At 37.2% G+C, this 17,692-nt stretch overlaps 1 protein-coding gene across 1 annotated transcript; it reads right to left on the bottom strand.

Moving 5' to 3' along the window:
- Window positions 1-505: 505 nt before the first annotated feature.
- LOC146372131 (uncharacterized) lies at window positions 506-16,400 on the bottom strand. Its single transcript, XM_084953420.1, has 10 exons — window positions 16,340-16,400; window positions 15,795-16,139; window positions 15,394-15,672; window positions 14,351-14,379; window positions 14,074-14,130; window positions 13,847-13,915; window positions 13,601-13,713; window positions 2,537-2,754; window positions 2,429-2,457; window positions 506-583 (listed from the first exon to the last, which is right to left on the bottom strand). Exons 1-10 carry the CDS (start codon window positions 16,398-16,400, stop codon window positions 506-508), a joined length of 1,278 nt encoding a protein of 425 aa, XP_084809546.1.
- Window positions 16,401-17,692: the final 1,292 nt, after the last annotated feature.

A 17,692-nucleotide genomic window follows, 5' to 3' on the forward strand; every position in this document is an offset into this window, starting at 1 on the left:
AGAGCAGGCAGTTATTCCAGAACTGAGTATTTGATCAGGAGGAGGAAAATTAAGGAAATTTAAGATTAGTCAGAGGAGAAAACAGGAAATGCAAAGAAGTCAAGGTTCTTCTATGAAATGAGACTGAGTGATGCTACAGACACACCTAACACAACAATCTAGAAATGACTGAGTGGATGAAAGTGTGTTTAAATGGCTGTGATTAGGTATTTGAGATAGATGTACCAGCTGATCAGTCTCTCTCTCACAAACACAACATATGGAGAGACAAAAAGAGTAAAAGCAGAGGGAGAGAGACGGTATGTAGCTCGACACGGGAGGTTCATGTGAACATGGCAGGAAACACTGTATGATAAAATCCTCATCTTATTGGATGAAAAGTGGAGTGTAAGGACATTGAAAATATTAAAATGATCTTGTGAGTCTGTGTTCTTCACATATAAAATGTGATGAGATGATCTTCAGCAGAAGTTGCCTTGTTTCTTTGCTGAGTTGATGTTGATGATCAGTGGAGTCTGACAGAAGCAGAAGGGTCTCCAGAGTTTTCATAGGTCACTGTACCTTCATCTTCATCATTCTGTACCTGTGGAAAACAACACAACACACTTTAGATTATCTCATATAACTGATATTCATATGTTTGGACTGTTTGGAGTTTTCAGGTTTGTGTCTGCATCATCTCCGTGCACAGATTATTTTTTCTTTAGAAAACCGTCATCCCCCAAAAAAATTCTTTCCTGAGATAACGTGTAATTTCACTCTATCAGTGAGCACAGTGTATTCTTCTCTTTAGTCTTCTCCTGTGTGTATGTTCACAGTTCATTGGAACAAATAACTGCATTTATCAGCTGTAGGGACCCAAAAGCAGACTCTACAAAACAAGCAGGCAGGATTTAACATGACATATTTACACGTGGTTGACAGCAGTCCAAGAGTACAAAGCTCCAGTGAAGACAAACAAAAAACAGAATCCCACTTGCTGAGAACACACGGTAGAAAACAACAGAATACCTGAAAAGGAACAAAGAGGAGATAAATACACACAGGGAAAACTAGTGGAAGTGGAGATGAGATACGGATAAACAGACACAATCACAGACAGGAAGTTTAACTGAAGCACGAGATTAACAAAATAAAACATGAAGTATATAAACAAGTAAATACTTAATGCAGAGATGAAGACTTGACTAGATACAAGAGAACACAGAAAACTAGGGCTGGGTATCGTCTCTGATTTCTTCTATTTAAGTCGATTTGAATCAGGAAAATTTTACCTCAGTCAAAATTGTTATAATTCTGACCACTTATCCATATTTTTATATCTATAAACAGAAAGCTGACACTTGTGAGACTTTATCAGAAGTGTAAGCATCACAGCAACTGCCTTTGTGTCCAAGTAACTGAGGATAAAACACAGAAAAACATGAAGGAGAGTTTCCTGGCCTGGCTAAAAATATTCTGCAGTTGAACACAAACTGAAGAAAACCATGAATCCGCATATGAACATTACCAAATGCTGCTGAAGTGAAGCAGAGCAAAGTTACAGAGGTATTAATAGGGACACAGCTAAGCATTTCGCAATTTGGCAGAATTTTAAAAAGTTTAAATTTCTTCTGTATCGAACACCAGAAATGTGGCTTTCTTGTTGGAGGTCATTTTTGAAAAGAAAACCAACAACAACAAAAACAGCGGCCGTCAGCACTGTACACAATGGTAGGCTGGTGCGTAATAAGCAAACGAATAAAGCAGAAAACAGAGATTTGAGATGGGAAACACTGAGAGAGAGAGAGAGAGAGAGAGCTGTGTAGGAAGTGTGATTTTATTGTGGTGGGAATTAATAACAATATTTATCAAATGTGAAGCGTAGTTTGTATCTTCTTTCAGTGAATTTTTGGTCAGGAAGTAATGAAACCTGTAGCATTAGAATCTGTGAGCCGACGACGTGTCCGTGTACGTGGCGTCGGGTGAGAAAGCTGACAGCTCGCTGATTCTGATGTTTCAGGTCCGCGCTTTGTGTTTACGTCTTTGTGTGGAATCCATTTATCTGCTCTCATTTACTGTTTTTGCTGTGTGGTGGTTGTTGAAATTAAAGTTTTAACCTGAGATTCTGGTGTTTCTGGCAAAATACATTTATATTTAAAAAGTTATTTAGGATTTTAATGAATCGATATCACGTTATTCAAGCTAAAATCGATTTTAATTGGAAAATTGATTACTGAAACCCACCCCGACACAAAACACAAAACACTTGGAAACAAAAAACTCCAAATAGATTTAAATGTTGTTTAAATGTAAACTTGTGAAAAATTCTTTAAAATAATCTTTATGTTGCATCCAAATTAATTACAATTAAAGAAGATTTCAGAATCCAAAAACATAAAAACCATAATCATGATCAATTATCTGAATATTCAGTGTTTATACTCACAGTCCTTTTTTCCTTCTGTGGTTTGTTTACTAAAAGAAAAAGAGAGAGTAAATTTCAACTTCATCAATGCGTCTCTGGTATAAAAGTTTAATCTGTGAATGTTTTCACCTTTAGTCTTTGCCCACATGTTGACTGTAACAGCAGATATTAAGAGTGCTGCTAAACCCACAGACACAATGATGCATCTCAACAATGATGGAAAATCTGAATCTTCCGGTTTTGTTTCAGATTTTTGTTTTATGGAGAAAAAAACAAAGATTTTACATATTATAAATACAGACAGTGTTATAGGTTGTGGTGAGTATATGTTTTGTGTGTTTACCTTTCTATTTGCAATATTTAAATATCATTACAAAGTGTGGAATTGTTCTCACAAAAATAAACACTTAATATTTAGTACACCTTCAGCTGTTCTTTGGTACAGCTCCAGCAGAACAAATACAGATTTTTTTAAAAAGGTGTTCTTTTAGAAAAAGCTTTGTTACCTTTAAAACAATAATGATATTGCTGCTCTGTGTCACTGTGTGTTATTAAGGTTAATATGCTCACTATGTGTCACACCTCACACATTACACAATGATAACTCAAAAAAGCAGATTAAGGTGAGATGTTGTAAAGGTCACGGTGGCAGCGCTGCTGCTGCTGCGGTAATATCTGCGGATTTCTTTTCATTTGTTAAACTCCTTTAGTTTTCGTCCATATGATGAATGATGAACAATTAAGAGTTTGCTAAACACAGAGGAACAATAACAGACAGATATAATGAACCTGTTAAACCAAATGATGATGTTAATGTGGTCACTGGTACAGTTATGATGAGCTGAAAACAACAACTTGTAACAAGAGACTGAAACACACTGACACTGACTGAGCAAGGTAAAAAATGAATGATAACACAAAGAGATGGACAGAAAGAAATATTTGGCCATTACCTCCATCTGATGATTTATCCCCATCTGAACAAATACACAAATTTAAAAAGAAGAGCGTTCACTTAGGACAAACTTTGTTACCTTTACAACAGTCATGACAAAAACAGGTGTGATATTTCTATTTTGTGTTATTGTGTTATTAAAGTTAATATTCTCACCTGTTGTCCCACCTGAGGACTGACGGCTGAAAGGAAACAGCTGCACTTTCTTACTGTCCTTATTCGTCACATTACACTTTAATGACTCAAAACACTCAGTCTGTCTGATTTATTTTTGTGCTTTTCTTCAATCAAACCGAGATGAGTCAGCCTGACTGTGTCAGCAACATTCAAACGTTTGAAGATCCAGTCAGTTGTGCCACACTCAGGCTGACCAACTGTCACATTTTGACAAGGCAAAGTGACCTCATCACCAACTCTGACCAGGAATGCGGGGCCGTTTTGTCCAGTTACTGCTGCTGTGGAAAAGAGAAATACATTTGGAAAATAAACTGTAACATGGATATGACTGTGATGTTCATAGTTAGTGTGAGAATCAGTTCACCTCTGGTTTCAAAAGTTCAACAGAAAGTTGCAAACAAAACATGGCTGCCTCAGTTAGAGGATGAATGATGTAACATCAGGTTATTCATTTATAATGTGTTGTTTGTTCTTACCTTTGAACTGAAGCATGAATATCAGGAACAGAAGTATTTGAATCCATCTGAACTCAGCCATCGTGCTTCTCCGTCTCTCTCAGTCTCTACTCTTGCTCTCACGTTCACAAGTGAGGCAGTAACAAAGATGAGTACAGCACTGACTTCTTGCTCACTTCCTCATAGTGACATCAACAACACACTTGCTGAATGAATTTGGTTCTCAGTATGGAAGATCTCTAACTTGCCTTTAAACATCAAAAATATGAAAAAGCTTTTCCACATTCTACGTTTATTCGATGCAATTTGCAAGTTTTTTGTTATTTCAGGGAGGGACTCCAGTAGAGGAGAATAGAGGAAGTTAAACGTGTGAAAACTAAGAGCTGAAATAAATGTTTGCATGAATGCATATCTTCTATAAATGTAGTTTATTCTGCAAAAGCAGAAAGTGTGTTTGATCATGTTTCTCGCAGCACAAATTAGTTTGTGATGGAATTCAAGTCTTTACGTCCACAAAGAAGCTAAGTGATACTGCAGCCGTCACCACTTTGAGCAGCTAGATAAAAACACAGATAAGATGTATTAGTGGTCTGAGACCTTTTGGCACCTCATTGCACCAATGAAGTCATTTATTTCTGAGAACTGAAGGGGAAGTGTTTTGTTGAGAGTGTTGGTACAACAGCAGCAGAGCTCTGGAGGTTTGAGCCTGTAATGATGACCAGATAAACACCAGAACCACAAATGGTTAACACACTGACGAGTTTCTCACTGGAGTGTCTTTACATTTCCCACCGTTTTAAACACAGCACGCCTGTTAATGTTGTTTTGACATGTTTTTCTACATAGTACATACACAACCCCACACTACTAGACTCTTACATCTGATTGGTTACAGGCGGTGCAAGGTGTGGACCTGGGTCAGACAGTTTTCCCAGAATGCATTTCGTAGGAAATCAGAAGCAGCAACGGTGGAGGAAATTGTCCCAGCACATTGTTTTGCAATGCCGCTGTTTCTGTGTCACCAGATACACGTTTAAGAGTTTTCAGGCCAGAATATAGCCTTGTAATCTTTAAATATCTACTTGATTTGATCAAATTAGTGATGGTGTGATGAATCTCTGTGAATGTGTCCAAATTTTCAGCAGCTTTTTCAGACTATAAGGTGCACATAAAATCCTTTAATTTTCTCAAAAGGTTGACAGTACGCCTTATAATTGGGTGCAACTTATGTATGAATTCTGGCCGTGCTTACTGACCTTGAACCGATTTTATGTCGTACACGGTGCTCAAAAATCTGTCAAAAAATGTTTTAATAAAACTTTGGTAAGCTACAAATCCTTGATGGATTGTCGTAACATTACGGCTACAGATGTCAGGAGTCTAGCGGAGTAATGCGTATTATGCTTAAACATAATATTACTATATTGTGTGTGTATAAGGACCCCAAAATGGCACCTGTTAAGAGACAAACATATTTACGAAGCGTATTTCAAACTCAAGGCCATCAGTCACGCAGAAGAACATGGAAATAGAGCAGCTGCGAGAGAATTCAACATTAATGAGTCAATAGTAGTTTGAATCATCTGACTGTTTTGTTTTGCTTAATGCGCCTTATGGTCCAAAAAAATCGGTATTTGGAATTGCTGACATCTGCTGGTCACTCAATTTACAGCAGCTCTTGTTTGATAATAAATGTGGGCTTCATACCAGCGGATATAGAATGCCTATAAGAGGTTCTATACAATGTCAATACACAGACACGCAGCTAACTAACCATCCTCTCTGGGACTGATTTAAGACTATCATCACAATATTTTGCTGATATTTTTTTTTACCTTTTTATAACCATTATGGAGCCACCAATCTCCTTGCAAACTGGTGATAATAATCAGATCCAGTTTACGCAAATAAAATAACATAAAATAAAAATTCCTGTGTCTTTCCTGTGCGCAGAACACAGCGCAATCATTCTACAATTGGACCGACAGCGTACTTGATGACATCCCAGATAGCAAGAGGACATTGAATTGATGCTTATTTTTCATCTGAGCCACTATTATGGTCAAGATTGAAATGTCAGTGCTAAATCAATGTTGAATCTACATTAACGTACTGATGACCCGATGGTCTAATAGTAATAACATTGGAATAACATCACAGTTCCGATCAGCTCCAGTGACTTTTCTCTCATCCCCCCTTAGTTTAACTGTGATTAATATTTGCAATAGAAATTACACATGATATAAAAAATAAATAATTAAATAAATGATGTAAATAATAGAATTTTGTATGGAAAAAAGATCATTTAAAAAAGTATTTTAAGCACTTTGGCCAAACTTATTAGGCATATGATCTGTTTCATAATTTCTAACAAGGTTCAAACAGTTAAGCACAACCACTACATGACAGAAACATGAGCTTAATCCAAACAGTTTCTTAATAAAAATATTATATATGCATACACAGTTCAACCTGCTTATTAAATAAAAAGAAACAGGCCAGAAGCTAGAAAGCTTTTTTTCTTTTTCTTCTTCTTTTTTTTTTTTTTTAGCAGACACTCAAAATTAGACAGCTGGTGTTTGGAAGAGAATTGAACAAATATTCAAAACTTAATTTGATCATTTCTCTAGAAGATTTCAGGATCTCCATGTATTAACATGCTGTTTCTGCTCTCCGTGAAAATGCTAATATGGTTGTTGTGTATTTAACATGTTTTAATGCTTTGTATCTTGTTCTATTTAATCTCAACAAATCCCTAAGACAGTTAGTGATCACTGCCATCTCTCTCGGTTTTTATTACCACTAATTATTTTAAATATCTGTTTTTAAAACTGTACATGTAACTACAGCCCAGCCAATGCAGCAGTATATTAATGACTAACCTTATATTGTGGATGGATTATCTCAGTTGTTCTCTTGACTGATGTTTGGTTCGTTTACAGCATCCTGCCATGCGACTGCACTTGTTCCTAACCAGGAATCCGCATGTTAACTTTTATCGAGTGGAAAAAGGTTAGCGTTCATCCTCCAGCTTCACTGTTTATAGCAATCACTAGCACATCATTATATACCAGCTAGTCCAACTTCAGTAACCCTACAAAAGTCACTGCTGTTTACTTTCCTGTCTTCATCTATGTCAGAAGTGATAGCAGAGCTGTATGTTTTTCAGAAATCCCTCAGTCAGAATATGGTATATTATGTTTAGATGGAAACTAGTGAGCTAACTTCCTGATAACTTCTAACTCCGTTAAATGTCTGTTTTCATGGACACCTGGCTGTTAAACCTAATTGTTACACACTGATAATTTTATTACAGGTGAAAGAATTTAGATAATTTTTAACTCTCAGTAATGCTGCAGTGATCGTGTAACTTAGGGACCTGCAGTTGAGTTTGGGCCCAGACAAGGCTAATGTCAGACTAAAAGACCGGATTGAAGTGCAGCGATTATTAATAGAAGCTGAAATAACGCTCATATTTTCTTGTATTAATATTATTTTACTATTATATTAATATGGTAAGTTTCAGTTAGCTTTGCACTAAATAGCCGGGACAAATTTTCTTCAAAGAGCTCCTTTTTACTTCTATACTTTTCAGACATTTCAGAATATAAAAGAACATAGACCTGCACCTTTCAGTGGAGGGTAAACATTGAATATATGTTGATATCGACATCTAATGGATGTATTTTGGTTTATTTTAGATTTTTATATGTTCACCACAAATAAGTTTGGTGAAAATTAAGTTCAATCTTGCAAGAGGATTGTTTTACTTTAGCTATCAGTAGATTTTGCCCAAAATTATTTGCTCCTGTTTATCTTCAGATATTTAGATGTGTCATACTTGTTTATGTTAGCTTTTTTTTTTTTTTTTTTTTAAATTAAAACTGACGTTAGAGTATTTAAATGCAGGGAGAATAGTCTGAGCATTTTCAGCCGGAATAGAAACATCTGGATCAGCAAGTTGATACAGTTTGTGGAGATCCTGAAGACTGATGTCAAACATGCTCCAAAAATGTTAAAATTGTAAACTCCATTGTAAAACATCAGCTGTCTCTTAGCTGTTTTGTAAGTCTACTAGGTTTAGGAAGTTCATTTTGGAAGTCTAAGTTCCAAAGCTAAGTCTACTAGAATAAAAAAATTGCAACCCAAACTCAACATACCTGATCAGTGTGTGTTTTTTTCTTGGATGAGCAGTGACACTTATGTATACATTTATAATGTTTTTTAAAAACCCAAATCTATCTATCTATCTATCTATCTATATAGATAGATAGATAGATATGCAGAATTTATGAAAGGAGGTGGCTAAAGTGAAACCCATTTTAATTTCATCCATTTTCCATTGTGGAGGAGAAAAGGTTTCAAACTTTCAAAATAAAACTCATGTGTGTTTTCCTTAGTATAGGGAAATGCAAAAAAAATAAGGCTTCTATGAAAACACGGAATAAAACATTCTCCTTTGAAAAAGATTAAATTTGCAGTTCAGTATCGAATATTACATAAAACTAAACTACAGGGTGGGCCATTTATATGGATATACCGTAATAAAATGGGAATGGTTGGTGATATTAAAGTCCTGTTTGTGGCACATTAGTATATGTGAGGGAGCAAACTCCTCAAGATGGGTGGTGACCATGGTGGCCATTTAGACTTATTGGTAATGTCACAAGAAAAACAATGGTGTGCTTGGTTTCAACGTAACTTTATTCTTTCATGAGTTATTTACAAGTTTCTCTTTGTTCACAGCCATTGACATGTCGAAGAGGTTAACACGTGAGGAGTGGATCGAAATTTTGTTGATATCTGGTGAACGCAGTAACCGGGTCATTGCAGCAGATTTTAATGCAAGACACCCTACGAGACCACCCATCTCCCATGCTACAGTTAGCAAACTGCTCGCTAAGTTTCGTGAAACTAGTTCAGTGTTGGATTTGCCAAAATGTGGACGCAAGAAAACTGTCACTAATGAAGAAACATCAGTGGCTGTCCTAGCTTCATTCAGCAAAAGCCCACAGCGTAGCACTCGCCGCATGTCACTGGAGAGTGGCATTAGTCGAACATCCCTTCGGCGGATATTAGCTACTCGCAAATGGCACCCTTACAAACTCCAGCTACTGCAGCATCTCAACGAAAACAAAAATTGGAACAGGACCCTCAGTTCACACAGAAGATTTTGTTCAGTGATGAGGCAAACTTTTATGTGAATGGTGAAGTTAACAAACAAAACCACCGCTATTGGTCTGACACTAACCCACATTGGATGGATCCCTCCAAGACTGTTGGAACAACAAAAGTGATGGTTTGGTGTGGTATATGGGGTACAATGATAGTGGGTCCATTCTTCATCAATGGAAACCTCAAGGCCACTGGATATTTGAAATTGATGATGTGTTTCCCTCTTTATGCACTGAAGTTGGCACGTTCCCTGAGTTTTAAACTATATGCAAACTGTCTTTGCACAGAGCCATGGCTCAGTGTCTGAGTCTCTAAGTGAGTCTCACAGGCCTGAATGTACGCTTGAAACCACTTATAATTATAATGATAATTATAATTTTTTACTTGTTTGATCTGCTGCTCCCCACAAACAAACACGTGGACATTTTGGACTTTTAACTGTATTTTCATGTTTGACAGTTTTTCCTACTATTAAAAACCTCCCTTACAACTATTCAAACTACACAAAGTATTTAAGCAATAAATGGCAGAAAAGATTTTGTTTTTCACTTTGTACTATAGAAATTTCTGTTTTTGTTATTAATACAGTAAAAAAAAAAAAAAAAAGGCCAGTTACAAGAACACAATGTAAAAACACTTTTATAAGCATATATTGTATATACACAATGTATAAGTTACAAGAAACATTGTGGGGGTGTGTACAAGGGCATCATAATATATATAATACATAAGAGTGGAAGGGATATTGTCATTAAGGTAATGGTAATTGTACATCTGCCAAGATATTGCATAGGACATAGTCAGTAGCAGTAACAGAATGACTCAAAAGCCTGCATGTGGGGGGATGTAGGGATATAAATGAAAAATGAAGGTGTTGTCTTAGTAGAACTACTGGTTAAACTTATAGTATTTCTCAGATATGCTAATCTGAAAGTCTGTATCTGCATCTGTATTGGTTCAACTTGTTTGTTTTAGAAAAGCAGACATGACGGGAGCTGATGTTCCCTCTGAAATGATCAAGGCTTTCATTTCTAAGATGCTAAAGCAGTTATTAAAAACACTGGACTTTAACTCACCTAAATCACACATGTTGTCCAAGACTGTTAATAAAAGGAAACTGCTCTGTTACAATAATTAATCTCACAGACACTTGCTTACTTGCCAATTAGCAAAATATTAAAATTATTTTTTAATTGATTAATTAATTATGTTTTTCTCTGTGTAGGCCTCCAGGATATTGGACTAGAAGATATCATTTAATCCTTCACGGCTCACATGTTTTATATTTTAGATTCTTCAAAATAGCCACCCTTTTCTTTGATTACTGTTTTACACACTTGTGCCATTCTCTCGATGAGCTTCATAAGGTAGTCTCCTAAAATGGTTTTCCAACAGTCTTGAATTAGTTCCCAGAGATGCTGAACACTTGTTGGCCCTTTTGCCTGCTGTCCATCAGGATATATCCGTTAGGTTTAGGTCAGGTGTCTGTGGAGGTCAGGCCATGTGACACAGCACTCCATCACTCTCCTTCTTGGTCAAATAGCCCTTACCCAACCTGGAGGTGTGTTTGGGTCATTGTCTTGTTGAAAAAGAGGACTAAGGAGGACCCTGAAAAAGAGGTCCAAATAAGCACAAACCGGATGGAACAGCATGTCACTGCAGGATGCTGTGGTAGCCATCCTGGTTTAGTTATAAATAAATCCCCAACAGTGTCACCAGCAAAGTACCCCTACACCATCACACCTCCTCCTCCATGCTTCACAGTGGGAACCATGCATGTAGAGACAATCCATTCACCTTATGTGCTTGGCACAAAGGCATGATGGATGGAAGCAAAGATCTCAAATTTGGACTCATCAGACCAAAGCACAGATTTCACTGGTCTGATGTTCATTGCTTGTGTTTCCTTGCCCAAACAAATCTCTGCTGCATCTTGCTTTTCCTTAATCATTGTTTCTTAGCAGCTATTTGACCATAAAGGCCTGGTTTACACAGTCTCCTCTGAACAGCGGATGTAGAGATGTGTCTGCTACTGGAACTTTATCTGAGCTCTAATCTGTGGAGATGTTAACTTGCAATTTCTGAGGCTGGTAACTCAATTCATCCTCAGCAGCAGAGGTAACTCTTGGTCCTCCTTTCTGGGTGTGGTCCTCATGTGAATCAGTTTAGTCTTAGCGTTTGATTGTTTTTGTGACTGCACTTGAGGACAGATTCAAAGTTTTATCAATTTTCCTGACTGCATATGACTGCATATAACTGTCTGATACATTGTTTTCATTTGTCTTTTTACTGGAGCTTGTTTGGATGTGTTTTCATAGCTATATGTAGATAGAAGCTATTACAAAACATAAAAGACAAGGAGAAACTATTTATAGATTATATGGCAGTTCTGCAGCACTACATACATATATCAAAAATAAATAAGGAGTTTATATTTACACTGTGGCTTACTGCATATATTAAATATTGCACTGTAATGATGGTAATTTGCATAGTCTGTGTATAGAGGGGAGTAGTCAGCGCATGTTTATGTTCAGGGTGGTTATGGCTTTTGGAAAGAAACTATTGTTGAGTCTGTTAGTCTTTGTACTTTTGCACCCATACTGCCTCCCTGAGGGCAGCAGGTTGAACAGGTCAAAACCAGGGTGGGAGCTGTCTTTGATGATGTTTGTTGCTCTGCTGAGGCAGTGTGAGGTATAAACGTCCATCAGGGAGGGAAGGGGGCAGCCAATGATCTTCTGTGCTGCCTTAACTACTCTCTAAAGCCTTCTCTGTCTGCCATGGTGCACCGTACCTTACTGTGATACAGCATCTCAGCAGGCTCTCAATGGACGAGCAGCAGAATGTCAGCAGCACGTTTGAGTCCAGGTTATACTTCCTGAAGACCCTCATGGTAAGTAAAGTGAATTGCCAACATTGTGCTGTCTTAGAGTTCCTCTTCCGTTATTAAACTGTCTCTTTGACAACATCAACACAAAACTGTGCAAGAAGAAGTTGTAAAAATCTTAAAAATAAAGCACTTAACCATCCATCTATCTATTCTCTTCTGCTTATCGTTATCAGGGTCTCAGGGAGGAGATGGAGCCTGTCCCAGCTGTCATCAGGTGAGAAACGAGGTACACCCTGGACAGGTCCCCAGTCTGTTGCAGGGCTAAAACACTTAACTGTCTTAAATTAAAATTTAAGAAGTTTAGTTAAATGCTTTCATTATTGCAGCTCTTTTGTAGAAAGGTTTTGTGAGCACACATGGAAACAGAGCAAAAGTCAGTCTCATTACCCTCAAGAATTTATCTTACTCACTATCAAACATTGCAATACTGCTGCAGTCACCACTGCTAGCAGCTAGATGAGAGCTCAAAAAAGATGTGTTAGTGGTCTGATTCTTCCTCATCGCACTTCTGAAGTTTAATTTTATCTTTTTCTGAGAAGTGAAGGGGGAAGTGTTTTGGTGAGAATGTGGGTACAACAGCAGCAGAGCTCTGGAGGTTTGAGCCTCTCATGATAACCACATAAACTTTAGAAACACAAATGGTTAACACACCCAGTAGTCTATAAGAAGCGTCTTTAGGTCCTCATCATTTTTCTGGAGTTTGCTAAATTGCTAAGACTGAATAAATGTTCACTACAGTTCAAAATTCAGATTAGCAGCAGTTTTTCTTCATACAGCTTTTAGTGAATCAGGCTAAACAATACTTAACCGCTGTCTTTAATGTCCTGCAACTGGTTAATGTGACTGAAAAATAATTTAAAATGTTTTCATTTCTATTAGTTTTAGTGTTCTTACTATTATAACCAACAATGAAAAAATTAGTTTTTCATTTATGTAAGCATCTTTGGCATATTTAACACCTCATTTTAAGTTGATTGATTAAGTTGCTACCAAAGCAAAGCATCTGTTTTTAACCAATGTCCACTATTAAATTAAATAAATCCAACATGATCTTTTTTTCAGTGAACATTTCAATATGTGCAGTTATAACAAAATGACACAGGCTCTAAAGCGGTTTCTTCTTAAAGTGAAGAAAGTATCTGGATCCTTTATTTAAAGCATTTATTTACAGTGGCAAAAAAATGTTATTAGTACTTTTTCTTTTTTCTAATTTTTGTCCGCACTGTTCAGGATGCATTTGAAGCTGTGCCTTAGACAGGAACGATGCCATGTACTGTGATAGGATGCTATCAGCTAAACCTTTATGAGCAGCAGCAAACAGAAAAGGTTTCTTGCAATAAAACGTCAACACATACACCTCTGGCAGAAACAGTTTAGGTCAAAACAGAAATATATATGTGTGGTAACATGTCTGTTTTTGAAACATAAATGTCTTTGAGTTTGGTGTCTGTAAAAATTAACCCATGACTTTTCACATTCACTCTCTCATCTAAAAAGTGAAACAGCATCTACCATATCTCTTTTCATGAGCATCATCCTACTTCTTTACATCATTGATGGTGGAATAGAGGTGGTTGGTATCATCTCCAGCAGAAGAGGAGACAGCTTTCACTGTGCTGTAGGTCACAGTGTCACCTTCATCATGACCACGGGACTATAGGAAAACATTAAGAAACAAAAAAACATTACAAAACAAAAAAACATTACAAAACAAGACAAGACATATGGATCTTTGAAAATCATGGTCTTACTGCTAACATCATCCCCACAAATATTAAAAATCTCACCCGGGTTTTACTCTTGGTCCTCTTGGGCAAGCTGATGGAGACGTAGGAAACACCATCATCAGCTCCAGCCTACACAGTGAAGACAAAATAACATCTGCTCAGTAATGTCAGTTTGGTTTAATACAGTTCAGTTCTGGTTCCTCCTCATCATCATAACCATGACTTTTCTGTTAAAATGAAACAAATATTTAGTGCAAATTTATACTGAGATTAGTGTGCAACCTCACCCTGGTTTGATTGGTTCCTGGTCCAGACTGAGTCTCTGCAGGGTGTAAGCTCAGTCCCTGCTCACAAACAGAAGAGTAACTGTGTAAAGATCTAAATGATAATTAGATAATTAAACACTGTCAGTGAGGAGCTGATTCAGCTCACTTGCAGCTTTGTCAGCTGTTCTGTTTCTGATGGTAAATCCTGTATTTTATTTAGTCATTTAGAGGCATGAAGTCACCTCTAAAAGTTTATTAGCTCAATCTCATATGAAACAATGGAACTATTTGAACTCACAGTGTTGCCGGCCAGCTGCCCTTCTTTTCCTGAAAAGGAAAAAAAAACAAAAAAACCACTGCGATTAGTTTCACATTAAAAATCCATTTTTTGCCTGATTTCTAATGATCCCAATCTACAAAATAAGAAATCTTTTTATTGACTATATTCACATTAATTCACCATTTTCACATTCTTAACATTAGTTATATTTTGTTAAACTATAATCTGGGGATGCTTTTACCTTTATGTTTCTTCCATCTGATGACCACAGCAATTATTAAGAGTGCTGATAAACCAACGGGAAGGATAATGAGCCATAATAACAAACCTGAAGAGAGAAAGGTACACCTTAAAGCTGTGAACACACATTTTCCCGTAGTGACCACTTCCTGTCAGCGCTCACTGTCTGTAGGCCTGTGTGAAAGAGCTCTAACTAAATGTCCACCCAAAGCCCAGAGTCCACCTGACATTCAGACTTTAAGTTTTATAAACACAACTGTCACTAAATGTCTCCACCCAAGTGTCAGTCGGATATTCAGATATTTGCTGTTGATTTAGTCTCTGTGACATCTTCACCTAAAGAAATGTAATTACAAAATCAAATAAAGAATAATTGTAAGAAAAAAATAAACACCAAGCTGTTTTTAAAAGAATAGATAATGTGGAGAGGTGCAATATGTAACAATCAAACCAGTCAAAGCATCACTGTGAGGTGATTTAAACACATTCTTAACAGTTTATTGTCCGACAACTTGAATTTAAAGGGTCTGAACTATAAAGCAAATTTCAGATGTCACTACCTTGTGAAGATTTTTTTGATTCTAGAGAAGATTTTGTTGTTCTCGTTGTTGTTGTTGTTGAGGCGAATTTTGCAGTCGTTGACTTTTTGTTTTCACCTAAAGAAAGAAATGAAATAACAAAACAAAACAAAAGTATTCCAATAAAACAGCCTGCAAACTACGTTTACAACAACAGATAATGTAGAGCGCTGCTAAAATTAATAATCATGTCAGTTAAACACGTCTGCTCATCACTGTGAAGCGATTTGAACATAATCTCACCTGTTTTCTCACCTGAGGACTTGAGTTTGAAGGGAAACAGTTTTTCTTCTTTAGTGTGTTTATCTGTCACTTTGCACTTCAATGAATTATAAAACTGTGACTTCTGATCACGGTGAGATCTTTTAAATGTCACAGTGACAGAGCAGGAACCTGGTTTGATCTCCACGTCTGATATTTTCTTTTTACCCTCATGCAGCCACTCCACTGTGTGTCTACAGTGTTCATGTGTCAGCACAGAGCAGTTCACAATGACCTTATTGTTGTTCTCATGTTCAGTCACTGGTGAAGATGGAGATATGGAAAGAGAAAAACAACAGAGCATCATCACTGTAATAAATACTGTTGTAATATTTCAGTTTGTTCCAAGTTTGAACTAAAAACATTATGATGTAAATACTCACTGTTAATAACAGACAGATCAGTCATAAAGTCTGGATCTTCTTCTTGTCCTCCTCTTGTTTTGTACTGTCTGCAGGTGTAACGACCAACATCCTCAGCTTTGACCTTCTTTATAAGCAGAGAACAGTTCGCTGTAACACTCAGTCTGGTGTTTTCAGCTATAACATTTTCTCTAATCTGTCCATGAACAACCAGCTCTACTGATGCTGTCTGTCTTGAATCAGTGAACATCCAGGTAGTATAGTTGCAGTCATGTTGACCATCTATCACATTTTCACAAGACAAAGTGATGTCATGTCCAGCTCTGGCAGCTCTGAAGGAGGACAAAGTCTGTGGTGTTGTTTCTGCTGAGGACAGGAGAGTGAAATGTGACAAACTATAACATGAACACTGCAGTTAGATTAACAGTTAGTTTAAGGATTATTTTACATCATTTATTTCTCATCTTTTCTTTCCAAGAGTCCAGAAAACTCAAAGTTACAAAGCAAACACGTCTCGCTCAGTTAAAGGAAGAACATACTATTGTGTGTGTTCTGTGTTTCCTTACCTGTAATCTGAAGCATCAGCAGCAGGAATGAAGACATTTGAATCCACATGACTGCAGCCATCGTACTTCTCTGTCTGTCAGTCTCTACTCTCTGCTCTCACATTCACAAATGAGACAGTCTCAGACATGACCACAGCTTCAACTTCCTGCTCACTTCCTCATCAGTGGTTTACTCTCCATCACTTGTTCTGAATTAATTTGTTTTACAGCCTTCAAATGTTTTTGTCCTCCCTCTCTCTTTATTCATAAAATGAATAATTGAGCTTTTAACAAGAATGTGTGTTGATGCCCACAATGAAACATGTTGATACTGCAGCAAACACCACTGCAGCAGCTGGATAAGGACACAGATAAGATGTGTTAGTAGTCTGAGGCCTGATGTGCATCATTGTACCTATGAAGTCGTTTTTTTTCTGAGAAGTGAAGTGAAGGGGAAGTATTTCTGTGAGAATGTGGGTACAACAGCAGCAACGCTCTGGAGGTGTGAGCCTCTAATGTTGACCACATAAACATCAGAAACACAAATGATTCACACACTGATGGACTGACAGAGCTGCCTTTAAGTCCTCACCATTTTATTTTTGCTGACCTGTGGATTCGAAAACACACATTATATGACACACACGAGTAAACCTTTTTTTTTTTTGAATTTGCAAAATTACTTCGACTGATTAAATGTTCACAAATGACAAATGTTAACACACTGATGAGAGAATGACTGTCGTTATTGTCGCCGTCATTTTGAACGTGTGGAACGTTGATTTAAATCAGTCAGTTTTTAGAATACAAATTCATTACATTCATGTCAAGGTGTTTTAATATTGTGTGAGTATAAGTTGGAATCATCTGATAGGAACAGTGAGAGGAGATGCATTTGTTTGTTATTTAGACAAATGTCAGCAGTCAGTACAAACAGAGGAGCTTAAACTAGTAGAGTCAATGTTTTATATGGAGATGAAAGAACAGGAAGTTATACTGGGGAGAATAATAGAAGCACACTTGTACTGTGGTCAGCACTGCAATGCTGTGGTGTGTGTGAGGTGTCAGAGAGAGACAGCACTACAAAACACATTGATAATCATCACAGCTAAAGTGTAACACATAATGTTAATGGTTTAATGTGGAGCAACAAAACGTGGCTCCTCATCCCAGCTGAACAAGCGAGGGAGAGAGAGGGAGAGAGATAAGGTCACCTTTTGATAGGAGGAACCTCGTACACTATGTGCACATCTGTGTCACATCAGTAATCACTCAGTCTTCATTAAGGTTCAGTCTTCCCTGGGTGACTGTGATGAGGACGTGGTCAGTCTGTCCAGTTCTCATCACCAGCCTGTCAGAGTGTTATTAAATCTG

Source organism: Perissodus microlepis, chromosome 15, assembly GCF_051167445.1.
Source record: "Perissodus microlepis isolate ML-2025 ecotype Zambia chromosome 15, ASM5116744v1, whole genome shotgun sequence".
Lineage (NCBI taxonomy): Eukaryota > Metazoa > Chordata > Actinopteri > Cichliformes > Cichlidae > Perissodus > Perissodus microlepis.